Genomic DNA, 26,838 nt, shown 5'->3' on the forward strand with positions numbered 1-26,838 from the left:
CATATGGCTATTGGCAATTTAACAGAATTTCATATGTTCAGTGAACATGTTAAAATTGAACTTACCGGTTACAGCAATTACAATATTACATATAAACATTTTGCAAATATCTGGTATCTGAGATATGTTTGGTGAAATGGGAAAAGGTACTGGTCTATCTTGTGGAGCCTTTTTAAGCTGCTGTGCTTTATCAGAAAACTATTTCCCTGTATTATTTCTCATTTCTTTCCACTTACAGAAACAGAAGAATATTGCTGGGGCACTTGCCTTTTGGATGGCAAATGCATCTGAATTACTGAATTTCATAAAGCAAGACCGAGATCTTAGCCGAATTACTGTGGATGCACAAGATGTTTTGGCACACTTGGTTCAAATGGCATTCAAGTAAGGCTATGAAACTTCTGTTTCACTTAACATACTCTGTTTCTGTGGTTTTTAAAATAACTTCATATTTTTGCCAAAGTTTAGGTATAGCAATAATGTCTTTTGTGTATTGTTAAATAGCTGAGAGGAGGACTTACAGGAGAGGCTAGACTTACTTCTTTAGATAGATAGTTTGTTATATGAATATGGATCACTGAGCTGTGCAAGGAGTTTCATCTGTTAGCTGTTCCTGTGATAGTTGAGGCTGCCAATGAAAATTTTAGGGAAATGTTATTTAAACTTAGTTTGTGTTGATTGCTTTCTTTTAATTTAAGGTTTTTATGGACATGTAAGGAAAGGTTATTTTTGCTGTTCATATATAAATACATAGGCTTAAATATTTATGGTCTCTAAAATAATGAACCTTGCGCTCTTTAAGGTCTTCTAATTATATTCATAATCTAGTCCTTTCTTAATTCACATAAATAGCAATTTGCACAGTGTTTTTTTTGCACAGTTTTTTCTTAAAAACGTAAAGACAGATTTTGGCTTGGGGTAAAATCAACCTGTGCTAGTCAGCTCAGGCAATTACAATACTTAAAAATTGAATGAAGTATCCAATGGGAAAGGAAGTCCTCTGAGGAAAGGATCCTCAAAGGACGATGATAACATTGAGTGAGCACAGTGCTAATCAACAAGAAAGGCTTTATTTTTGTACATATTTAGATTTATTTTTCCCCCAAGCTAATATTGAACAAGTTTTTCTCAGCAAATTTGTGCCTCTGAAACTAATGTTTAGAGAAGTCCCAGTGTACATTGGGTGACTTATACCTAGCCTTCCTCCACTTATAGGATGTCCATTTTAAATATAGTCTTTTCATACTTCTGTAGTAGCACAGAAAATAACCTTTCTTCTTTTTATACCGTGACAGGATTGGGAGGCCTAACCATGGTTTAACTGTTTAGCTTTAACGGGGGCTTTATTACTGTAAAGAGCAATATGTAGTATGTGAATGTGGTATGTGAAACCTTATCATTGTTTTCTGAACTTCTGAAAGGTGTCAGAGAAGCACCAAACTACTTTGTATGTACTCCCACAGATTTTTTTTTTTTTATGTTGGTGAATTATGGGAAAATAGGATATAGCAAGTAGCTATTTTGACAAAGTCTTTCAATTTTTATAGCACCTCTAAATTACTAACTGTTAATGAAGCTATTTTTGCCATAGGTCAGTGTTTTGGATTGGTGTCTTGAAACAACTCTTTGCTACTTCAATTTGCTAGATAGTCATTGAAGACAGAATATTTCTGTGGCTAGGAAGAAATGGCACTGTATTTTTCCCTGTACATGATGACGAGCAGGCTGGATGCGAACGGGTATTTCTGAATTTTAGCTGTGTGTGAATTCTCCACTGTAACATGGAAGATTTCAAATGGATGTATTAAACTTTTGGAGAACAGAACTGTGGAATATATATTTAGAAGGCAAATAAAAAAGCACAACAGAAACATGAAAAGAAAGAAATCTGCTGTGAAAATGTTATTTGATGGTAGCAACTGGCATACACGAGAATTGGTTGAAATTGCATGGCTTCTGTTTTCTAGCAATTTGAGGGTATTTCATTACAAATGTTACCAGTGAAACAGAAAGGGGAGTTGTAGAAAGCCATAAAATGTTTTCCTTTATATATGTGCTTACAATTGGATTCCCTTTTAGTTTCAGTTCTTAAGAGAAAATGTATAAATGAATTATCAACAACAGTGTTAAAGAAAATGTTTAATTATTAGAAGAGAAAGAATACTAAAACAGACTTTTCATTTCACTGTAGTTAAAGGTAAGAGAAATACAAGAATCAAAAAATTGTTTACACAGAACACTAGGGCTATTTCAGGATCTTGTGCATTAGCTCAGAATAGGAAATTTTTTTTTTTTTTAATACTACTCTTGGTAGATTTTAAAACAGAAAACTGTATTTCTGTTTGGAAAAAATAGTTTTTGCAATCTTACAGAACCAAAGTTTGGCCTGACAGTATCTCTTTATGTGGCATATGACCTTTGCTTACAAGTGTGGTAGCTATATTGCATTTAAGTGGCTGTGTTTGACAGACTGTTCCCTGACAACCTAATGTTTTTTCCAACATTTCTAGGAAAGGTATGGGAGAACTGGTCTCTCTGGCCTTTTAAATATTATTTGGTTTCTTATAGTCACATACATAATACTGCGATTTTAGGAATCTTGTAATTTGGTAGATCCTTTTCTTTAGAAGCATTCATAATGAACACACACAGGATTTTAAAATTTCTTTTTTTTCCCCCTCCTTCCAGGTACCTGGTTCATTGCCTGCAATCAGAGCTTAATAACTACATGCCAGCGTTCCTTGATGATCCAGAGGAAAATAATCCTCAGAGGCCTAAAATAGGTTGGACTACTTGATCTTTTTTGTGTCTTCTAAACCAAACAATTAATTAGTAATAAATAGACTTTTTCTTAACAGTGATATGACATTTACAAGTTGCCCTAACCCCTGAGAATTGTTTGGATCCATTTTGTATGGATGATAAGAAAGGACAATAGTGACATTCAAATGATCTATGTAGGGTTTAAAAAGCATGGAATAACTTAGTTTGGAGGGGAATCTCTGGATGTTGTCTAATCCATTGTCTTGCTCAAGGCAGGTGCAACTGGATCAGGTTGTTCAGAGTATTGCCCAGTTGAGTTTTGAATGTCCACTGAGGGGTGGAGATGCCACAACATCTCTGAGTAACCTGTTCCAACGTTTGACCACCCTCATGGTGAAAATACTTTTCCTATTTCTAATTGGAATTTCCCATGTTGCAGTTTTTGTGTTGGTTTGTCTGTTGTTCTATGCTATCACTGTGCACCTTTGTGCACACCGATCTTGTTCTGAACCCTCCCATTAGGTAGATGAAGACAGCGAAAAGCTGTGCCCTTAGCCTTCTCTTTCCCCAGGATGAACCAAACCCACTTCTCTGTCCCTCTTTTATGTCCTTTTCTCCAGCCACCTAATCATCGTGGTGGCTCTCTGCTGAATTTGCTCCATTAAATCGGTGTCTTCCTTGTGCTGGAGAGTCTAAAACTAGATGCTCTTCTCCAGATGCAGTCTCACAAATGGTGAATGCATAGGAGGGATTGCTTCCCTCCCTTCTGCTAGCTTCACTGCTGCTAACTTAACAGCTTAGTATGCAACTGGCTACCTTTCAAGCAAGGACACGCTGCAATTTGTTACCGGGATCTCGACATCATTTTCAGCAGGGCTGCTTTCTATCCAGGTGGCACTCAGCTTCTACTGTTGCATAGACCTATTCCTTCCCTGATGCAGGACTTGGCAGTTGCCTTTGAACTTTTTGAAGTCCCTGTCAGCCCATTTCTCCAGCCTACTGAGGCCCTTCTGAAAAATACTGCTGCCCTTCAGTGTATGAATATTTCCCCCCAGCTTGGTATCATCTGTGAATTTGCTGAGAATGCACTCCATCCAATCACTCAGGTCATTAATAAAGTCATTAAACAATATCAGTCCCAGCCTCAATCCATGAGGGAAGCCACTAATAGCTGACTGCCAACTGGATTTCGTATCCACAAATCCACCAAGTCCAGTGATCCAGCCAGTTCTCTACCTACATTATCATCTGCTTATCCAGTCCTTATCTCAGCAATTTCACTATAAGGATGCTATGGGAGAATCTGACAAAGTACCTCCCAGGTACTAAGGTTAAGCTGACTGGCCTTGTAGATTCTTGCCAAGGATCCCTGCCATGATATTTTAAATATGAGAGTACTTCGCAGCAATGTCCATGAGAGCATTTCGGTCATGTGTGCTATCCCACCTCGTCTGTAATCCCAGCTCAGTGACTGTGCTCAGACTTCTAACACCTCTTGTTGTTTTCCATGCTGAACACATTCAGGCACAGGCCTCCGAGATAGGAATCCTGCTGTGCTTTTCATGGGGAAAGTGTGAGAGGCTCCTACATTATGTAGCCTGATGACTAAAGAAGAAAATGGAAAAAATATTCAAGTTTGAAGGGATTAACTGGGGATGAAAGGTTAGGAAGAGTTAAGAAGATAGTAACATTCTGAATAATTGCAGTAAAGATGATCTGCAGAGATATTAAGTACAGTCATTCTGTTCAACTACAAAGAGTATTTTTACAGAATTCATATGTGCTTCCTGGTATTTTGGGTATTAAGCTTGCTTCAGTTGCTTTTTTCCTGTATTGAACATTGAAGGAAGAATATGAAGGTGTACTGTTTTGGTTTTAGTGCCCTGTTCTGTAAGAGAGAGAATTTTCTGGGACACGAACCCTGAAAAAGTAGCAAACTGACATTGGAATAAAGGCAGATGATGTTCATTATTTCAGTTATTTTTGAGCTGCTTTGTAGATTTCGGTCCTATACAGATAATATTTTTTTTCAGTCACAATCCTGTGTTTCAATGCTAAAGAATTTAATTTGGTGGTCTCTTTTCAATAAAGATTTCAGGTAAAAGTATTGCCTTAAAAGAAGGCTTGGAGATAAATGTTCTACTTGCATTAATATATTCCACCAGGAGGCACCTAAGGATGTTTGCTCTTGGTGAAGCTAACAGGAAGACCCTCCTCCTTCTTACATAATGTTGCAGTGAACTAATAGGGCAAAAGGAAATTTGGATAATATTTTAAAAAATTAATGTGTAAACAGGAGATGGGTTCTGCAGTTTAAAGTACGTCATGCAATACAAACAGTATTTTTGAATACAGTTTGATATTTAACTGCAAGGAGCTATGGAATAATTGCAATATGCATTTGAAAGAGTAGAATATAAAGTTTTTAGTTTGTTATTAAAAATGACAGAAAAATAAGTTTACTCAAGTGAGGACATGATTTAAGTGTCAGATGTAACCAATGATATGCTTGTATACTAAATATTTCCCCCAAAAAATTTATTTTCATTTCAGGAGTTAAAAAACATATTTCAGCTATCAGTTTGATGTTGCTCCATCTTGAAAACCACGAAGCAGTAAATTTATTTCTGAAAATCTGTATAACTTAAACACATATAGGTTCCACCTAGCTTTCACCAACCTAGGTTAAGTGTCTCTGTATTTATGGCCTAAACCAGTTGTACATTGCAGTATGTGAATGTGATTTACTTTTTGTTTTATCTCTGTAGATGATGTGCTGCATACATTGACTGGCGCTATGTCCCTTTTGCGACGATGTAGAGTGAATGCTGCTCTGACTATACAACTCTTCTCCCAGCTCTTTCATTTTATCAACATGTGGCTTTTTAACAGATTAGTTACGGCCCCAGATTCAGGGTTATGTTCACATTATTGGGGAGCTATCGTTCGTCAACAGTTGGGCCATATTGAAGCCTGGGCAGAAAAACAGGGTTTAGAATTGGCTGCTGATTGCCACCTGAGCAGAATAGTGCAGGTGAGTGTATGTATTTCTGATTAACACTTCTCACATAATTGTATATTCAAGGAGAATATTTGTATATTCTGTGTTCCTAGAGAACAGCATGTGGACAAGTGCAGTTTGTGTGACCAATCCTGGAACATTGAGGTAGCATGCAAAGACACAAAGTATGTTTTCAACATGATTAATATTTAAGTTACAAGTGAAATTAATAATTAGTGATTTTAGCCAACATGCTGTTCAGTTTCCAAGACTGAGCTATAACTATGCTGAACAGAGACAAGAAGAGTAGCTGAAAAATTGATATGCCTCATTTATGATAGGTTTAGTATTAATTCATCTTGTAGGTACAGGAGATACATTTAGTGGTTGTTCAGGGGATACTTATGTTGCTTCTGTAACAAGTCTGGCTTCTTGCTTTGTTTTTTCCTATGTCTCATCTAAAGAAAACTCAGAAACAAGGCTTAAGGTTTCATTCTGGTTTGGATTTGTCTCCTATGACTCTTTTTTTTTTCTCTCCTAGGCAACCACATTGCTTACCATGGACAAATACTCAAATGCAGATGTTCCAAATATTAACAGTACTTGCTTTAAGCTGAATTCTCTGCAGCTACAAGCTTTGTTGCAGAATTATCACTGTGCTCCAGATGAACCACTCATCCCAACAGTAAGTCTCTTCTATCACCTACTGTGCTGTTTAACATATCTGAGGAATATAGACTTAAAGTAAAAACACTGGCTGAAAATAGCTATCTTATTGTTGATTGGTTTGGAATTGTTACAAGAAGAGTCAGAGTGGGCAATCTGCTCTCCATACAATAAGAAGTATTGGTGGTATCAGCCTGCTTCTGGCCACAACTTTGGTGGGCATACTTTACTGCAACTGGAGCAGGATATTATCAAAAATCTGCTTTACACCGAGTTGGAATGTAAGGTAACACTGCATGTTGAGCATGCTCAGAGAGGCACCTTACACCATTTATGGATGAAATCCAGTGAGGCGGTAGAGGAGAAATGCATAGAGCACTCCCAAAAGCTAGTTCTATGTATAACCACAAGGAACAAAGATTGAAATTTTGACTATAGAAATCAAATGGAAGAAGCAGGAATACTAAGCTTTTTTACAGGTGAAATGTAAAAATCCATGAATCTTGAATTCCTTCATATAAGCAGCGGACAGATTGTCCTTTGATGGACAGATTGATACATGGAACATGTATGGAGAGAGAGAGAGAGATGGATGTTATTTTCAGAACCGTTTTTTATCTTGATATTTAAGACACAACCGACTATTCTAAGTTTTATCCATGGGAAACATCTTTTTAGCAAAAGTCCAAAGAGGTTTTGTGTTCCTTGCAGAATTGTAATCATGTGTGGATGAAAACTCTTAAGGTAAACCCTGATTACAGGATAGTTGACTGATCTCAAAAATCTTAAAAGGTGAAGATAATCTAATATTTATATAACTGAATGCATTGTCTACAAAGTCTATTTTTTAATAACTTTGCATACATCTGTTTATTAAATCAAAGGTACTAATACAATGATTGTAAAGGTGTTAAGAGGGACTTGTAGCTTCGATATATTTTTATATATTGGCTACCAAACCAAAAAGTCTTTTGCTGAAGAACATAGCTTATATTTCCTGTTTACACATAAGTAGAATTCCACAGTTTATTATTCTTGTTCTTTAGGGACCTCCAAAGAAATATAGTGCAGGATTTGACAGGTCTTCTTTGTGTCAGAGGGAGGATTACAGTTTGTCCTGTTGTAGTGAAGTGGTATTTGGGACGACTTTGCTCCTTGCTATGAAAAGGACTTGTACACTCAAACTCTGACTTATCGCTGCCAAATCTGAAAAATTTCAAGGCTTGGAATTTGTTCAAAGGAATATAAATGTATTTACTTCTACATACTTCAGTTTGATGCAATTCTTTTAAAAATTAGCACCTTTTATGGTAAAAAGCCCCTTCTCGAAGAGCACTTCTAAAGACAGGCTGCATTTATCTGACTTCCCCCTGGAAATTTGCTGAAACTGAACATTCAGATGAGAACACTTATATGGTTTTGTCTCAACTGTCTTCTGCATTGTGCTCCAGTAATAAAATTGTTGTTTCAGGCTTACAGATTCTGAGTTGCATGTTAGTGTAACTTGCGGTGAGATTAAGACCAAACTGTTAAGCTGGTCTTGGGAGCCAAGTAGAAGCCATAGAAAGAAACTGGAAATTACATCTGAGTCTTTGGTAAAGCAAATACTTGTAGTGAAGGAATCAATATGTAATATTTGTAGCAGCTTCAGATAAATTAATTGTAGTAATTCTGTCTTGATGCCAGCAAACTCACACATCTCTGGGGTAAGTTCTCTTCCAGAAAAAATGCTGGTTAACTAGAGGTAAAGATACTTTTAAGTATTGATGCTGCCCGCTTGTTCAAACGAAGCGGTGAGTCAAACCTGGGGTGATTTTTTGGTTCCTAAGGCAGAGCATGCAACTTGGAAGAGACTGAGCGCTCAGAGAATTACTGCTTACATCTTTTTAAAATTACTGCTTACATCTGTGACGTTTTTTTTTATTTCATTTAACAACTGAATACTTCCATGCTAAAACTTAGGCCAGCCTAAGGCATATAAGGTAACAGAAAAATGGAGGAACTGCTTGAGGAGAGAGAGAGGAGAGCCTTTTCATTGTGCACTCTTGAGTAATTTGGGATAAATAGAAGAATGTAGAAACACAAAGTGCTGCTTAGACCTTTACTTTTTGCGAAGTTGTTAGGAATCTGATTTTTTGTTAGCTTCTGAATTAATTTTCCTCAGTTCATACAATCTAGTAACAGATATCCTACTGAAATCTTACAGATCTCTCTAAAATGTAGAAGGAAGACTATTGTGTGCTACATGCAATCACAGTAGCTACATTGTGAAAAGTACACTGGTTTCATAGTGGTTTTTGTGATATTAAGCAGAACAGTTGTGCACCAAATGGAAAACTTAAAAAGTTCCCTGCCGCACCTTGAACGATCCTGCTCTTGTGTTGTATGCTTCTACAGTGTTATTTAAAAAATAGATATCTACCTTAAGTGATCCTTCACATTATATTGAGCTCCCAGGAAATGTAGAATTAAATTAGTTCTATAAAACTTCCAGACTAGGGAGCTGTATATGCCATTGGTCCTCTGTGGGTATGTGTCCTGATGGAGCTGAAAATCCTGGTTTACGCATGTTGTCTGTTTCCTTTCTATATATTTAGTCTTACAGAAGTATATGTACACTAAATAAAGTGTCAAAATTTTAAAGCTGCCTGTGGTTCCACCTCTGCACATGTATGTATGTTCTCTGCTATATATTTTTAAATACAGCTTTCTTAACAAGTAAAAACATGCACCACAAGTTTTGAAAATATTGAAGTAAAAATAAATGCTTCTGTTATATACTCTAACTACATAATCTATGGGATTTAATCAAATGAAGCAATGCAGCGTACTGACTGTACACAGTGGAGCCGAAGAAGTTTTATATCTGATAATTTATTTTCCAAATTCCTTTTTCTTGCAGTCTCAGTATTTTCTTAATGTTAGTTTTTTCCTTAATGAAAATTATCCCTTTATAGTAACAATGTCTTTCTGCCTTCTGTCCAGGAATTGATAGAGAACGTAGTAACTGTTGCAGAAAATACGGCTGACGAACTTGCTCGCAGCGATGGCCGAGAAGTCCAACTGGAAGAGGATCCTGACTTACAGCTGCCTTTTCTTTTACCAGAAGATGGCTATTCCTGTGATGTTGTCAGAAATGTTCCAAGTGGTTTACAAGAATTTTTAGATCCACTCTGTCAGAGAGGTTAGTTCTTCTATTGTTTTACAATTATCATCTTTTTTTGGTGTAGTGAACACAGAATGCAAAATATATTTTAGTTAAATGTAAACCACTTCCTTTTTCTTTATGTATGTTTCAATCTTTTATACTGTGTTCTTCAAGTGTTTACTTTTGCAACTCATGAAAAGTATGCAGGATTTTTTAATCCTTACCCTTCCTCTTGGTCTCTTTCATTCACTTTCAAGGTTCTAAATAAGCAGTGCTGAGTTACTAGTGACTACTGAAACTTTGTTTTGCCTTTGCTCCAGAGCTTTTTTGGATTTTGGTGCTAGAGCAGCAAAAATTTACATAAATGTAAATTTTGTAATACTTCAACAATTTCACAGTCAACTTCCTTTTAAAGGTAATGTGAATTGAATAGTTAAGTCACTTTTTTTACTCATCAACTACTTCCATATAACATTAAAAACCCATGAGCTTAAAATAGTTCTTTTAATGTTCATCAACCTAAGAATGTATGGTTTGGGCATTTGTAATCCAACAAAATTTCAGATCATAGAATCATAGAATCATTAAGGTTAGAAAAGACCTCTAAGGTCATCGAGTCCAACCATCAACCCAACACCACCATGCCCACTAAACCATGTTCCTAAGCGCCTCATCTACACGTCTTTTAAATACTTCCAGGGATGGTGACTCAACCACTTCCCTGGGCAGCCTGTTCCAATGCTTGACCACTCTTTCAGTAAAGAAATTTTTCCTAATGTCCAATCTAAACCTCCCGTGGTGCAACTTGAAGCCATTTCCTCTTGTCCTATCACTTGTTACTTGGCAGAAGAGACCAACACCCCTCACTACAACCTCCTTTCAGGTAATTGTAGAGTGTGATAAGGTCTCCCCTCAGCCTCCTTTTCTCCAGACTAAACAGTCCCAGTTTCCTCAGCTGCTCCTCATAAGACTTATGCTCTAGACCCTTCACCAGCTTCGTTGCCCTTCTCTGGACATGCTCCAGCACCACCATGTCCTTCTTGTAGTGAGGGGCCCAAAACCGAACACAGTATTCGAGGTGCGGCCTCACCAGTGCTGAGTACAGGGGCACGATCACCTCCCTACTCCTGCTGGCCACACTTTTTCTGATACAGGCTAGGATGCTGTTGGCCTTCTTGGCCACGTGGGCACACTGCTGGCTCATGTTCAGCTGGCGGTCAGCCAGCACCCCCAGGTCCTTTTCCTCTGGGCAGCTTTCCAGCCACTCTTCCCCAAGCCTGTAGCGTTGCATGGGGTTGTTGTGGCCGAAGTGCAGGACCCGGCACTTGGCCTTGTTGAACCTCATACAGTTGGCCTCGGCCCATGGATCCAGCCTGTCCAGGTTCCTCTGCAGAGCCTTCCTACCCTCGAGCAGATCAACACTTCCACCCAATTTGGTGTCATCTGCAAACTTACTGAGGGTGCACTCAATCCCCTCATCTAGATCACTGATAAAGATACTAAACAAGACCAGCCCCAAAACTGAGCCCTGCGGAACACTGCTTGTGACCAGCCGCTGACTGGATTTAACTCCGTTCACCACAACTCTCTGGGCTTGGCCATCCAGCCAGTTTTTTACCCAGCAAAGAGTGTCTAAGTTGTGAGCCGCCACCTTCTCTAGGAGAATGCTGTGGGAGACAGGGTCAAAGGCTTTACTGAAGTCCAGGTAGACCACATCCACAGCTGTGGATGAGTAGATGATGAGTAGAGAGCTCTTGTGGTTGGACGAAAGTGACCTAAACTTGAGAAAGTAAAGCAGGGGGTCTGTCAGAGCATTTACAGTGAATGAACAAGTTGTCATCCTTATCTTGTGCTACTCAATTTTATTAGAAGCTTTTTTGTTATGTAATTTCTTAATAATTTTCTTCTTAAAAAGCAGTTGTTTAAAAATTTCCACAGGAATATCATGGTAGGTAGGACAGCAAAGGAGGCTATCAACAAAGAAGACTTACTCTATCCTACAGTGAAGTTTTGCAATTATTGGTTCCGACTTAGTTTATAGAAAAGCCATATTCTTGCATTTAAAAAAAAAAAAAGTAGGAAACTGGCCGTTTTAAAAGTACAGAGGATGTAGTCTTGAGACTAAAGAAGACTAGTAGAATAAGTTCTTTAATTAGTAAGTATAATTCATTTGCCATACAAATGTCTGTATAGTTATTACAAGTTACTCCTTTTTAATGCATACATTCAAAATTTTACTTTTTAGGTGTCCTGGTTTCGGCTGGGATAGAGTTAATTTTCTTCCTAGTGGCTGGTATAGTGCCGTGTTTCGGATTTAGTATGAGACTAATGTTGATAACACACTGATGTTTTAGTTGTTGCTAAGTAGTGCTTACACTTGTCAAGGATTTGTCAGCTTCCCATGCTCTGCCAGCAAGGAGGTGCACAAGAAGCTGGAGGGAGCATAGCTGGGACAGCTGACCCAAACTGGCCAAAGGGGTATTCCGTACCATAAGATGTCATGCTCAGTATATAAGCTGGGAGGGAGTTGGCTGGGGAGGAGTAACGGGTGCTCGGGAACTGGCTGGGCATCAGTTGGCAGGTGGTGAGCGACTGTATTGTGCATTGCTTATTTTGTATATTTTATCATCATCATTATTATTAGTATTACTGTTATTATTTTCCCTTCCTTTTCTGTTCTATTAAACTATCTTTATCTCAGTCCACGAATTTCTTTTTTTTTTTTTCCCCCCCGATTCTCTTCCCCATCCCACTGGGAGGAGGGGGAATGAGCAAGCGGCTGTGTGGTGTTTAGCCAGGTGGGGCTAAACCATGACATTAGGTATTCCTTAAGCTATGCTGAGGGACTGGTTTGCAGTAAATCAGTGTAAACTGAATTGCTGAAAGATGGTCTTTGTGAGGAGGAGAATCTCATCTATTTGGATGGAGTGGTTTGTAATTTGTCTGTGATGTGGATTCTCACTGTCCCTGTTTTAGGAGACAATGTTGGATACCTCTCAGTTGCTGTGGCTCCTTTTTTCAAAATTCTAGGAATTGTTCAATTAACAAAACACAAATCAAACAAAACCCCACTTTTAATTGCATAATTTTGTTAAAGAAAGTAATGAGTCCAGGTGAAGCTTCACCTCTGCCAAACCTATGCTGAGACTGGTTAGCTAGACTCTCTGCAAAGCAGACGATTTCTGTGGTGCTGTCTTACTCGGAGTTCTGGTGGTTTGTATTCTAAAAGATGACTTAGTGTTTCATGTCTCTTTTGAGTCTGGTTGGTACAAGCAATATTTTGCAGCCCAAGAGTTTTCTATAAGCTTGTAGTGTTTTTAAATACATATGTTTCTCAGAAGCAGCAGCTATAGAACTGTAGGATTTTGTAGATACCATAAAATTACAGTGAAGCACATAATGACATCTAAGATGCAAGATTTAACATACTAATGAATATAAAAAAGATAAATACTGCTATTTGGTATTTCCTTGTGGCAGGCTATTTGATTTTAATTAATCTGTTGAGGAAAATGCCATGACTATGTTGATGTTACTTTCTCTTTTAGGTTTTTGTAGACTAACACCTCATCCACGGTCACCAGGCACGTGGACAATATACTTTGAGGGTGCAGACTATGAAAGTCACCTGTCACATGAGAATGCTGAGCTAGTAAGTATTGATTCAGTGAATAATTGTCAAAACTGGTATCTTGGCAAGCCATTGATGTTCTTTGTGATGAGTTCTAATGCTTATTAAGAAGAATAGACTTCATCATTAAACATGTAGTTCATCAGTGATTTGAAGAATTTAAGGAACTATTTGCAGATTTTTGTAAGTCAGTGTTTTTCTAGGCTGCGGCATGATACAATTCTCATGTAAGCGAACTTTGTCTGTCGTGTTCCCCCACCCTGGGGGTGAACAGTGAAGAAATTCCTTTTGAACACAGGTAAAAATATATATGGTCATGCATCTGTAAATAACTTGTAATGTGAATGGAGCTGCAGGCTGCTTTTATTTATAAACTGGCAGTTACCAACTGTTTAGTATTAGGTTGTAATCTGGTACTTTTTTCCTGGTAGGTTTTCAGGAAAAATTCTTTAGTTTTCCTTTTCATTATACTTATTAAAGAAGGGTTTCACTTCAGTGTGAGATGGCTTTTTTTCCTGTTGTAGGTTTTTTTGGTTTTGTTTTGAGTTTTTTTTTTTGTAGTGTGCTGTGGTTTTTTTTGGGGGGGGGCGGGGTGGGGAGAAGTGTGTTTGGAATATGTGGTAACCAAGAATATCAAAGTTACAGAACAACTTGGTTTTGGAAAGATGGTGGCTTTATGTGAAATAATTTTTAGAGCAACTGAATAGAAATAGCTTCGTATTTATAATTAGTATTTCAATGAAATCAGGAAGGCCAACATGAAACTGGAATTATGTTCCTAAGGCCTTCTATGAAAAATACTTGCCCCTCACTATTGAGAGGGACTTGAAAGCTTCATTTACTCTGTTCAGAACCCAGCATTTGTTAGATGACATTATGCAGTCTTGCTGCAGTGGCCTAAAGAACGTGTTTACTTTACAGAAGAGAGCATCTCCGAAATCTGTATGACTGACACAGCAGAGCCCAGTCTTGAACTGATAAGCCAGGCTCTGCAGGCTTGGTATCTTGGTAAACAGACTTTTGACTGAGGAAACTATAGCAGAGACATTCTTGAGACATCATGCGCTTCTTCCTCCCTTTGTTGCTCTGAAGAAATGCATTTTTTAGAGCTAGTGGAAACAAAAATCATCTGAAGTTATACTAGGTACTTGCTGTTCCTCATACTAAGAAAAAGCTGAAGTAGAGTTCTGGCCAGTCTTCCTTGAAAAGGCTTGATAAAGAAATGCAGGATGAGTGGATGCTACTATTTCATTCATCCATGGAAATGAATACCATGTAAGATTGTTCAAATAACCCGATCTAATAATTCTTCTCTCTGGTACATGTGTGTTAACTGAACATGCTAAGCTTGAGAGTTCTAAAAGTCTTTAGTCTTGGTGTCTGAGCAGTGCTCTGAATGCCGGTTCACAAATCACCTCTTGGTGCAACATGTCTACATTATCTAAAAACTACATAAATGTTCCATTTTATAGCTGTGAGGTCGTCTTTTTTTTTTTTTTTTTTTGTAATTTTTTTTCCCTCCCCAAGCCAAAATTATTCTCACAATTCTGCTTCTGCTGGTAGTCTGGGGAATTGCCCAGGCTAGGCAGTCCTCAAATTTTCACTGAAGAATTTATTTTATTCTTAGACCAAGGGAGAAATTCAGTATAGACTAATGGCAAAGTTATGTTCCTAGTGGCTTACATTTTCCAGTGTGTATGTTTTTTGTTGAATTAATTTCATAATGTTTCTATTGAAATTGATGGAAAAAATCCTAAATAAAGTAGGAACAGATTCTGTTCTTCTGCCATCCTTGGCACAGGAGTGCTAGAATACTCCTAGCTTAAAACTACTTGCTTTTCTAATACTTGAACTTTATCAAAAGGTGTTAATATTTTTTGAATTAATTTCCTTTGCTTATATTTTTACTTTGTTATGGGTCTTGTGGAACTTGCAGTTACCAGGTTTTAATACGAATATAAGCTAGGGTGCTTTAACTTACATGCTTCGGCTAATGAAGACTGTGATGGCAACTTTTTGAGTAGAGGGAACTGGCAATGTTGCAAAGATAAAAAAATTACTGAACATGTTTAGGGGCTCAGGCTGCATTTGAGTTACAGAGTTTTCAGAAGTGAAAATTTTTAGAACTTTCTTTCAAGGCTTTAACTCTGCCTTTGAAATTAATTTGCCTCTTAATATCTCTGCAGAATTGTTATCTTCTAGATGCAGCATTAAACTGAGCTCCGTGTAGCTCACCCTCACCTTTCTAATAGGGGCCTACTGAGTCTGAACTTCAGTTTTCATTGAAAGTTACTACAGTTTTATAGACCTGTTACATTTCAAATTGTGAATCATTAATCATCCCTTTACTGAATGGGAGAAGGAGAAGCAATGGGTAGACTTCAAAGCTTCGGTAGAGTTCATAACACAGGTATAGTACTTGATAATGTGAGTCCATACTAATCAAATGTTAGAGATTCTACCTTTAAAATGGAGTAGCAGACGTATTATTTAGGGTGCGAGATCTTCTGCTGCACTAACAACTTAGTTTTGATTGTAGATGAACTATTCTGCGCAGTAATTTTCCTAGCCTGGCAGTGAATATGAACTCTTGTCTTTTTTTCTTCTTTCCCCTTCCCTGTTTGATAGGCTCAACCTTTGAGGAAAGAACCTGAAATTATCACTGTAACACTGAAAAAACAAAATGGAATGGGTCTGAGCATTGTTGCTGCCAAGGTATGGAAGTCAGTTTGTGTAAGTGTTGTTGAAAAAAGCTTTTTTTTTATCAGTCTACTGTGGAAAATGTTAATGGAAAAATCTACTTCCCTTAAGTTTGTTGTGCACATCATGTTGATCATACTTTTATTCTGGCTGGGGAATGTTTCTGTAAAATACACAGATGTGAGCAATACAAGAGGAAACATAATGTGGATGTAGTTATTATGACATTTAAGTTTAAATCTCTACTACAAGTTTATTCATTTTTTAGAGCCAAAAATTAATAAACAGGCTTATTTAGCACTTCTGCTGAAAAGTAGCAGAAGTATTTAGGAAAGAAAAGCAGTAAATATAAAGAATAAAATATTTGTGTTATTTTTTAAATTTGATTAATAAATAATTCAAATATATACACTAAAGTTCGTATGCTTTCTGCTATGAAGACAAACACCTTACCTTTTGCACAGTGTACAGATGCATGTATGACTTCAGTTTTGGTTCTTTATAGTAGAGAGCTACAGCGTATTAAGTAGCTTGGTGAAGTAGGGTATACCTCTTGCCCTGACTTGCCGAAATTGTGGGTGTTTGCTGCTGTTAGTAGCCCTAGATAGTGATGTATAGAATGCATATACAACTCCAGCCACCAGATGGAGGACTCCACTAGTTGGTTGGTTTATGCTTTATTAACTGGGTCACACAGTAGACATAATCTTTGAGTTTTAAGCTTGTTATAAATTATGCAATGGTGATATCCAAAAGTCCTTGTTGTAATTATGTAGTGTACAACAGATAGAATAAGTCTTTCCTAATGTCTCTTCACTGTGTAGTACATGAAACTTCAGAATGCTGTAGTCCTCCTTGGCACTTAGTGCATGAGCTGAAAACATGATTGTTTTACTGCTTTTAAGTTATCTCATATAGTTAATTGCTTCTAAACAGCACTATTTTTTTTCTACAACTTTGATCATTTCATACTCTGTTCTTGAAACGGTAATCTTGCATGGTATCAGCTTTTAAGATTTATTTCTGACTTCTGTAGAGGAATACCAGGTGTCAGTTGCTAACAATCAGCAGTTATTGAGGAAACTATTCAGGTTCTGAAAAATGTAACTCAATATTCTGCTATTATTTTGGTGGAGTGGGTTAATAGTTTGAGAAGCAAATACTAGATCTTAAGATACACCAGATTAAATACGTATCAGACTTCTGACTGCCATCTGCATTTCTGTTGAATGTTTCAAAATGTGCAGTGGAATTTTTTTTTTTTCACTTTAAACTGTGAAATCTGATTTCTCATGTAAAGAGAAGCAGGATATAACACGGGGAAAAAGTTTCCCTTTTCACTGGAGCTGGCTGGCTTCTATACATTGTTTTAACACTGACACTCTTAACTTCCATTAGCAGTATGTAACAGTGCTACTGGTCAGAGCGTAAGCTTGATTTGGAGGTTTTTTACAAGTTATTTAACCAGTTTCATGATTTCTTTAACATGATCAGTGATGGGAGCAGCAGTCTTCATGTCAGTACAGTTGCAGAAACACTCACTGATTCAGGCAGTGATTGCATTTCATCTTGCTGCTGTGTGCCTGCCACAATATTAGAATTCTGATTTTAAAACAGTTATGTCTTAAATCTCGATCTGAAATAAGCAAGAGGCGGATTTTTATTTTAGTTTCAGTGTGCATAGAATAGAAACTTTTGCTTAATTTGAAGTCAGCAGAATGTTCATTGGATAGAAAAATCATCTCGCATTAAGTGTTGAAACATGTTGCTGTAGTAGTTAAATAGGATTATTTTCAAGGTGTTATTTCAAGGGGTTCGAAGTTGCTTATTGTAAGTAATTAATAGTATGTTTTTCCTGTAGTAAGCTTCATAGAAACAACAGAGTAAGGAAGAATACATAGGCATTAATTTTCTCAATCTGTCCAGAGCAGAACAGATTAGAGAATTGAGTGAGTGTGACCTAGAAGCTAGCAGTAGTGGGTGGATTTTTTCTTTCTATTCCTATCTTTTGACTTTTACTAATAATTTTTCCAACGTGTCTCAAGTCATGTATTTTTTACCAGTATAAAAATTGAAATTCTCATTTTTTCCTTTGGCTAAGAATGGAGGAAAAAGTCAAGTCCACTATTTGTTACAAATTTTCTAAACATTAACTGGATAGAATATCTGAAATGAGAGGGAGAGGCAAGTATGAGAATAGATTTAGGTTTTTCTAACTTTTTTAGTAGTAAAAGGTTGGCTATCAAATGCTCATACGAAAGTATCTTACAGTTGAAGAAATGAAAGCTCGTATTCAGTTTCAGAAATACACGGTTACTGCTGCCATGCACAGGATCCCAGTGTGATTGCTGACCCAGTTACGTTTATTGAACTGTTGGTTTCTAGAGTGCTTCAAAAGTGCTGTAATAAAAGAAAATGCAGCGGCTGGTCAACACGTGGCCCTGCTCCAACCTGTGAAAGACAACCCTGAAACTATTCAGCTTTTGTTAGGAAAACAGTTGGTTTTTTCCTGTGATGTGACAAAATAGTTGCTCTCAGTAACTTGCTGTGAGAATGCCTTTGCACGTCAGTGCTGGCCTGCCTTTCTTGTGAAGTCTTAATGGGCTCCTCGTACTTGCCACTGGCTTTGGATGAAGTTAGTTAAAATGCAGGTTGGTGATATTCTAGAGATGGATGAAATGGGCGGATTCTCAGAGATCGTAAAGAAAAGTAATTCCTACTGACTGCTTTTCTTCCTTCTACCCATTGCAAAAAATCTATGCTTTCCTAGTAATCTGAGCTCATCTCTGAGGATACATCTAACAAATTTATCATCTGATAATTCTTTGAGTTTTTATTGGTTTGCAGGGTTTTGTAGATAAATAAAGTCTGTGCCAATTCAGAGTTTTTACTGGGGAAATTAGATACCATACCTTACATTCCCCTTCCACACCAAATGTTCTTAATTACCAAGTGATTGTCACGCCTTCTCTGCTGCAATTGAAATAGATGATGGGAGTTGAAGCTAAGGTTATACAAGCAGAGAAGTGATGCAACTTACGCTGAAATGCTGTGCACCTGTTTATTCTTATAGATTGTTTCAGTTTGTGATACTAGGTGATTGCAAACACATTGACATTAATGTAAAAACAAAACAAAACCAAAGGAGGTGAGTCAAGGAGTATATGAAAGTGTTAGGTCCCTGGGGAACCCTGTATTTGATCCTCTTTCCATCTAATGACAGGTAAAATGTTTAAGTGCATTACTTCTAATTAAATAAAATATGAGTAGCTGTGAAATAGAAGTTTTACAGGCCTGCCAGGAGTGCTGGAGAGAGCAGAAATGCTGCGCATCACCTAGTTCACCTCACTTTGCCGTAAGGGTGTTTTCTGAGGCAGGACAGCCCCTTTGAGCAACCATGTAGTAAGCATGTACGCTATATGCAAATATACCAGAGAAAACAAGTTTAGTTATGAAACAACGGTTAGCTGCCAGAGCGCTGTAAACAGTGTTGTGTTTGTTTGGGTTTTGTTTTGGTTTTTTAAATTGGGAAAATACCTAACAGCATTTCTTAAACTGAATACTTTACACAGATTTTTATTTAACGTTAAATTGTATAGCTTCAGATGTGATCCAAAAATGTAACTTGTTCTACCCTTTTGTAGGTGTTGCATGTTTTCTTACAGTAATACTCCTGTGGCTTTATTAGCCGTAGCTTTTGTAATAGGTATATGGAAATGTAGTTGGTAGGAGTGGTCGAGCATTGGGAACAGTATTGCTTTTTGAGGTTGTGTGCAGAATTTGGTTGCTCTAACCCTGAAAGATGTTTTGATGTTAAAAGCTGCCTGACTCCCAACCACATTGCGGTTAAGTTTTTATGAAATCCAGATGATTTGGAAGCAGCGTGTGCATGCAGTTTACTTTAAAAATATATCGCTTTTTGGGGGCTTTCGCATGTGACTTCTTAGCCATCTGTGGGCCAGCACATTACTTCCTGTTTAATTTGGAGGTTTTTTGTCTTTTGTACAAAAGGGCTCCCTTCTTGTTTTTTCTAGCCGTTTTCAAAGTTTAGTAAAGTCTCTAAAGTAAATGGAAGTCAGAACAGCATAACTGATTACGTAAGAGTCTGAATATTGTATTGGTTATAGCTGGTGTTGATAAACGCCACACTGTGTCATAGCATCCAGCTCTGAGTTATCTTGATGGGTATCTTGGAAAATCCAGCAGACTAGAGCAGTAGTTGCTGTTGAGGGCTGAAAGAGAAGTGGAGAATTGTTTTTTTTCTTTCAAGGATCTGTAGTCCCGGAGATCAAAATGTGGTTTTCTGTTGTTGGAAGAACAGAATCCATGGTAAGTCTGTTCAGGTTTCTGTTGGGGCTGTTTTTCTCTGAAGTTTTAAACACTATCCCTGTACTTTTTCCTGCTCTCTTGCTTGTTTAAACCTGCCAGTAGTTATTTGTTCGTATAGCAACAATGTAATACAGCATGCAGTTAAATATAGTCAGATGTTAGTAGCTAACTTTCTAAACTCTAGAAAGAAAAAACTAATTTTTTAGCTTGTTCTTTATATGCACTTCTCAAATTTGTGGAAGTGACTATTAATATTTAAAGTTTCAGGTGTGATAACTACTGTTTTACTGTGGCAGAGCATGAATAGCATGACCTGTGATCTGTTTACTTGTCATATTAGTTGGCTTTAATCCAGGTTCCTCTAAAAGTCTGTTTTCCCCTTATGAAGTCTTAGTAGAATAATTAAAATTGACGTCCCAAACAGTATAGATGATTTCTAATACTCTGTAGACCCTTCTGAAAAGACCAGAACATGCAAATGTGTTGCAGTTAGAATATCTTACGTTCAACACATTCATAGAGTAGAGCACTTAAATTCTGCTTAGATTGCTACTGCACAAAAGAAAGGATTCTCGTGTTCTGCAAGAATGATAGAGCAGGTTTTGTTGATTAATCTTCGCATGCTGGTTATATTCATTAGTATGCTATGATTTAGTTCTTTAAAGTATGGCACACTTCTACTTCTTGCTCAGTCATCTTTTATTAGTATAGCAGAAACAGTTACCTTAAAATATATATAAGCGCCTTAAAATACATATGTATATGCCTCTACTGGCATATAGATCAGAGTGTATTTTCTAGGGTTTTTTAACAGATGGTCAGATTAAATATCTTCATTGCGCTTGCTAAAATAGGATGAGATGGTGATAAGGTGTTTCTTTTTCAATAGAAGCATTTCAAACACTGAGTGTGACAGTTCATCAATAAATATTCTGGGGAAGGGGCTTACTTTTCTAAAAAGAAGTGTGTGGCATCTTCACCATAAATAATTTGTATTATTTGGCAACCTTGATTGTTTTTAAGGTTTAATTATATCATTCTAAGTTGCTTTATTTTCTAAACCGTTGCTGCTCATTTTATATTTAACAGTCAATTTAAGGTATTAGATTTAAAGAGAGTTTGAGATTACCAGTAATATCGATTTCAATGTGAAATTTTTCTGAAAGTTTGTTCTACAAGTATCTTGTAGATACTTGTGTAGAAGGAACAGGCTTAAACATTTAAAAATCTTAATTTTTTTTTTCCCCAAACTGAAAATTAGGTTTGTAGTTAATAATACTGTTAACATAATATACAAATTTGATTCTCTCTACTTTGCGTTTGCAAATACAGACAGTTGATGTTTGTTTTTTTTTTAAACTGTTAGCTCTTTGCTTGTGTTCCAGGTCTTAAGATTTCTTAAGATTTCAGATAACTCGGTATCTGAAGTCTTCTTGTGTCTGTGCTTTCTAAGTATTTAAGGAAAATTTTTGCCCTTTCCTCCCAGCATGAATTAATTGACATTTTTGAGTAAGAAGATTTAGAAGTTGTTTTGTTTTGTTTTTTTTTTAATGTTTGATACTAATTCACATCAGCGGTCTGATCTACTGATGTTGCCTTAACAGGCTTCTTAGGAGGAACTTAAAGTGAAAATGTAGTATTTAATTGTCATTTCCAGCACAGATTTCTGTGGAATTTCTATTTCTCGCAGGAATAAGATAGTATGTAAGTTGCCAGTTTAGTCTTCAACATGAACAAATAAATAAGTAGCTATGTGTTAGCAATTTGCCAGTTTCTTGTTGATTCGTAACTTCCAGCGGGGTTTTTGGTTAAATTTTGGTACCTTGTAGATGTTCTATAAAATTTTGCTAATGCTGTGTGAAGACTGACGCTTATGCCAGCACAGCATGATTTTTCTTCTCACTAGCTGTGAGATCACAGCTCTGCTCAAGTAGGGTGTTTTTGTCTTTTTTATTTGCTTGTATTTAGATTGATACTGCAAATGGGTCACCCAGACATTTGTATTTAATGCCTTCTGGAACAAAGCGGGTTTTAAAATTCATGTGCCAGTTCTTTCTTGCACTAATACCTTCTGTATGCAGGCACTTGCTAGCAAGCTCACAAAAGTTATAGTGCACATATGCTTTAGCTAGAATTCCTCTACGAGACTTCATTCAATTCTGGCTTTCAAATAACTTCCAAAATTCCGTTTAGATACATGTTAATACAGCATTTTAATTTTAAATTTTTTACTCCTAATAATGAAAAAGACTTTCAGAAGTTAACAAATTCTGTGTAGACATTTTCCTGTATGAATAATGGTTTCAATTAGAGCAGAAATTTAGGTGCTTAATAGTACGTGATAGCGTACACACTGATACTGGATTAAGCTGTATCCATCTGAAACTGCAGAGCAGCATTATGTGGAAGATTGTGCTGTGGGGGTTTTTTTTCAGTTGTAATTTGTCCTTAGCTATAGAGCGAAGAGCCATTTCTTTGAAAAAGTGCAGAGATATAGGGTGTTTTTTTTTCCAAAATAGATTGCCCAGTATGTCTTGCCTGTAAAGTCCTATCCACAGACCTAATTAAGCTGAGGCACTAGTTCAGAATTGCCTTAACAGGGAATAGCGTCACAGAATCTGCAATACAACTTGTAGATTTGTACATAACTCTGAATAGCCCTTAGCGTGTCACTGCTCATAGAGTATTTATAGCAAACGTACATTAAAAAGTTAACCCTTGTTTGGGGAAATAGAGCTTCAGCAATATATCTTCCTTGAGCTCAACAAAAGATTTCTCCTTTGAAACAAAAGAGAAATGGAATTAGGCTCATGTATTTAATTTCTTCTGTTAAAAATGAAGAGTGCTTTTATGCATCTGTAGAATATCATATGAATCCTAAGTTGCAGCATTTATAATAATAAAAGAGGCTTCCTTTTCAGAAAGGTTAAGAAAGACTAATGAATAAAACTTGCTTAGTCTTTTATGAATGTCTTATATGAAGCATTTTCCCTTTATTTACCACTTTACTCTTGCTCTCATGAAATGGGAAAAGTACAATTAGAAAGGAACTGTTGCATACTTGATTCCAGCCTCAGAATGAGACTTTAGGCCAATTGCTGTAGCTAGTTCCTTTAGTTGCTTTGGTTTTCATCAAAGAAGGTATCTTTTAGAAGCACTCAATTTCTGGAGTGTGAGAGAAAACAGGTGTTACAAATTGATACACTTCTGTCTAGCACAAAAGACACTACAGCGATTTGTGTCAGCATGCCTTGCTTTCCATGTTTATCTAATTGCCTTATTAAGGTTTCTGAATACCATAATTAGCTTTTTGTTGTTTTTTTTTGTGTTTTGCTTTTTTTTTTTTTAAAAAAAAAAGACGACTACATATGCAGAAGACTACAGTACTGCATGTTTTATTAATGCTGTTTCAGGAAGTCCATTACAGAACATCCTGGGGTTTTTGGTCTTTTATCTCCTGGGAGAAGCATGCCTTAGCAAGATAGAGGGTATATTCACTTGCTTGCTTTGTGTGCAAGTCAATCTTGATTGCAAACATTCTTTTGTAAAAAAATAACAGGTAGCCCTTATTCCATTAAAGAGAACAACGAAACTCTTCAGTCCTTTCTCTTTACTCCTTTTGAGGCTATTTGTAAATAGAGCTTCTGGATACACTGGATGTAAAGTTTCTTAAATTGTCAGATGCTTCACAGTCCTGTATACTGTACTGCTTGCAATCTAGCTTTTTTTCCTCTGAACGGTAAGACACTTATTTTTCATCTGTTTTCCCACCCAGTGCAACTCAAAGCTACAATGGAATTGTTCATCGATGTTAAATGCTGGATGTTTCTTTGCCTGTGAATAATGTTGTCACCAAAGTTTTAATCTCCAATGCCTGTTTTGTTTAATTGGAAATGTTTTGCCCACTTGTGACTGTAGTTTGTCCAACTCCAGAGATGTTTGGTTTTTTCCCTCCATCATGGAGGAGAATTTGAGAGGGGAAAGCAGAAGTTTACATATGTGGAGCATGGGTCAGTTTTAAAATTCTTTTTAAGTCAGGGTACGACATGACTCATAGCAGCTGTAGCCACAACTAACAGACCAGTTTTACATACAGTAGGCTGGTTCACCTCATTTATATTTGGAAACTATATAGGGCATGCTATGAAGTATTTTGTCTAATGATGACAGATTTCCAAAGTCTCTACATTGGTTTTGAGGCGGCTGAGACCGCTTCTTCTGACAAAGTGGTTTTCTCCTGATCTTCAAGTCCAGAGAAGTTTGCCCTCGCTGGAGGCGGGACCAGTAGCTACGAAGTTGGTCTTTCTCATTCCTCTGGGCTGACAGCAAGTAGTTCAGTGAGTCGTAGACATAGTGTGTTCAGTACACAAAGTAGATAAATATGTACTTATCCAGATACAACCTACAAAATGCATGCAGCTTTAGGGAATGTGAGTGTTCGGGTGATCAGAAACCTTTGCTTTTGCCTCCTAGAGAGTGCATTTGTAAACTGGCTGCATAGTTTAGTAAACTGGTATTCTTTAAAATGCTTACAAGCTTGGATTATTTAAATGCTTCTAGACTAATTACTTGCCAGGGAGGTCAGACTGAGACTTGATTCTGTTGCATAAACTTGCCTTTAAGGATGTTTATAAAAACTTACAGAGGTCTTCTATGTAAACTTAAGAGTCTGGAATCAGAGAATTAGCCTTGATAAAAATCAGTAAAATCTACTATGGGCGTAGGCAGGTAAAAGACTTCAGGCCTGATGGCTGTTATCAGCATTGATAGCTACATTTCTGTCCTGTTTTATTTAAAGACATTTTAGTTGCAGGAATTAATTCTGGTTTTAAACTGTTTCGTTTTTGTAAAATACAACAGAAACTTAACAAAAAAGACCGACTTGCGGAAAGTGTGTCATCCTTGAAATGTTATGAGAGGTATCAGGTCCTAATATTTCAGCAAGGTATATTTGTGTATGTATGTACATACACATATATGTGATAGCTACATTATTAAAATGAAATCTTTTTTAATGTTTGCATAATTATGCAAAATCCAAGAAAGCCTTGAAAATTATTTATTTTAAAAAAATCTCCAATGGTTCATATAAACCATTTTTTTGGTTTGTGTTTTGACATGTAGTTGTGGCATCTGAAGCCACTTAAATTGGAATATTACTTTGAAAAGGTACTGTATGACACTTTTGTAGAGTCAGTCAAACTATAATTGGAGAGTGAAGGATACCTTCACTTCAGGACTACTTTTTCATATTACTATTCACGTGAAGCTTGAAACCATTTAAATATTCATGTATTTAAGACAGAAATCTTCAGACCAGCATTGAAAGGTCATTAGGAAGACTTTCTTGTATTTTGTTTAAATAAAGGTAGTTTTTAATCCAATCCATGTAACATTTAAAAAACCCTTGTTACTGAAGTGTATTTTTTTTCTTTAATCAAACGTGATTCTGCCAGTCTTTATTGGAAGCTATTCATCGCTCCAGTTTTATTGGAGTGACAAACGAAGTATGTGAAGCTAAACAGGTATGGGCAAATGATGGTTTAGAACAAGTAATGACAAGACCTTACTGTTAATTGTCTGGAGCATTACCGGTTTGGTTAGGTGCCGTACCTGCAGATATGTTTTGCAGATGCATAGTTTTTCCTTAATTCCTTCATACTACAATTCTGCTGTCATTCCTAACAACTGGAAAAGTGTTTCTGTAATAGTTTTCATAGTTCTAATTCTAACGATAGGTATGGAAATACCTAGGTCATCCTACAGATCTACTAAAACTGCAAGAATATTACTAGCCTCACAGAAAGTGCAGCTAGTTTGAGATCCACTTAAGCTAGTTGTGGGGCATGATGTTTGAGGGTGGGAGTAGCTTGACTCTTAAGGGGTTATCACTTTGTCAACAGGTGGACCTTCATTCCCACTCTGATACCTTTACACTGGGGTACTGGTGGGGCTGCATGGCGTCTCAGCACCTCCAGCCCATCAGGCCGCTGGTGGCAGGGCCCCAGGTTGCGTGGCGTGGCACGGCATGGGTGGCTTGCCTGGGAACCCAGCTGCGTGTTGATGCTCACTAGAAGGAGCTGCCTGTTGTTTCCACCATGCCGTTACGGCTCTTGTCCTGGCAAATACCAAGTGGGAAGGAGGAGCAGGCGAGATTTCTTCTGCCCGCTTTTAATGCGTCTGTGGTGACTGAATCATCAGCTTGTGGACTAGCTGTGATGTTGCCATTAGGAAGACTTTATCTGATGTTCCTGTTCTTCAAAATGCTATTTTATATACAGTTGCTATGTGGCATGCTTCGATTTTATGACTGATGTAATGTACGTGAGCCAGATTGTCCTGCGTGTGTTACTTACAAGAAAGTCTTAGAAAACTCATCCTGTGACATAGCAACACTAGCAATAAAATCTGTTCTCCTTAAATATTTTCTTTAATTCTGTCACTTTCATTAATTCATTACTACTACAAGACTGTAGTCTTGTACATCCTCAATTTTACACTCTGATGTAGGAGTAGTTGTTTCTTCTTTCAGATCAGTGTAGTTTATCTTGTTCTTTTCCTTATTGGGTCTGATTACTCCATAGAAGTGGCGGTAATTTT

General features: G+C 37.1%; 1 protein-coding gene across 8 annotated transcripts in view; it reads left to right on the forward strand.

Annotated features, from left to right (window-relative positions):
- The window catches only part of AFDN (afadin, adherens junction formation factor), a 136,556-nt gene that overhangs the window by 76,666 nt on the left and 33,052 nt on the right, over nt 1–26,838 (forward strand). For all 8 annotated transcript variants that reach the window (XM_075146331.1, XM_075146332.1, XM_075146333.1 and 5 more), the window contains 7 exons: nt 239–384; nt 2,689–2,783; nt 5,532–5,797; nt 6,306–6,449; nt 9,416–9,614; nt 13,127–13,230; nt 15,838–15,924. In XM_075146331.1, the coding sequence (XP_075002432.1) occupies nt 239–384; nt 2,689–2,783; nt 5,532–5,797; nt 6,306–6,449; nt 9,416–9,614; nt 13,127–13,230; nt 15,838–15,924 (1,041 nt within the window). The remainder of the gene's footprint in view (nt 1–238; nt 385–2,688; nt 2,784–5,531; nt 5,798–6,305; nt 6,450–9,415; nt 9,615–13,126; nt 13,231–15,837; nt 15,925–26,838) is intronic.

Source organism: Calonectris borealis, chromosome 3, assembly GCF_964195595.1.
Source record: "Calonectris borealis chromosome 3, bCalBor7.hap1.2, whole genome shotgun sequence".
NCBI classification, from domain to species: domain Eukaryota; kingdom Metazoa; phylum Chordata; class Aves; order Procellariiformes; family Procellariidae; genus Calonectris; species Calonectris borealis.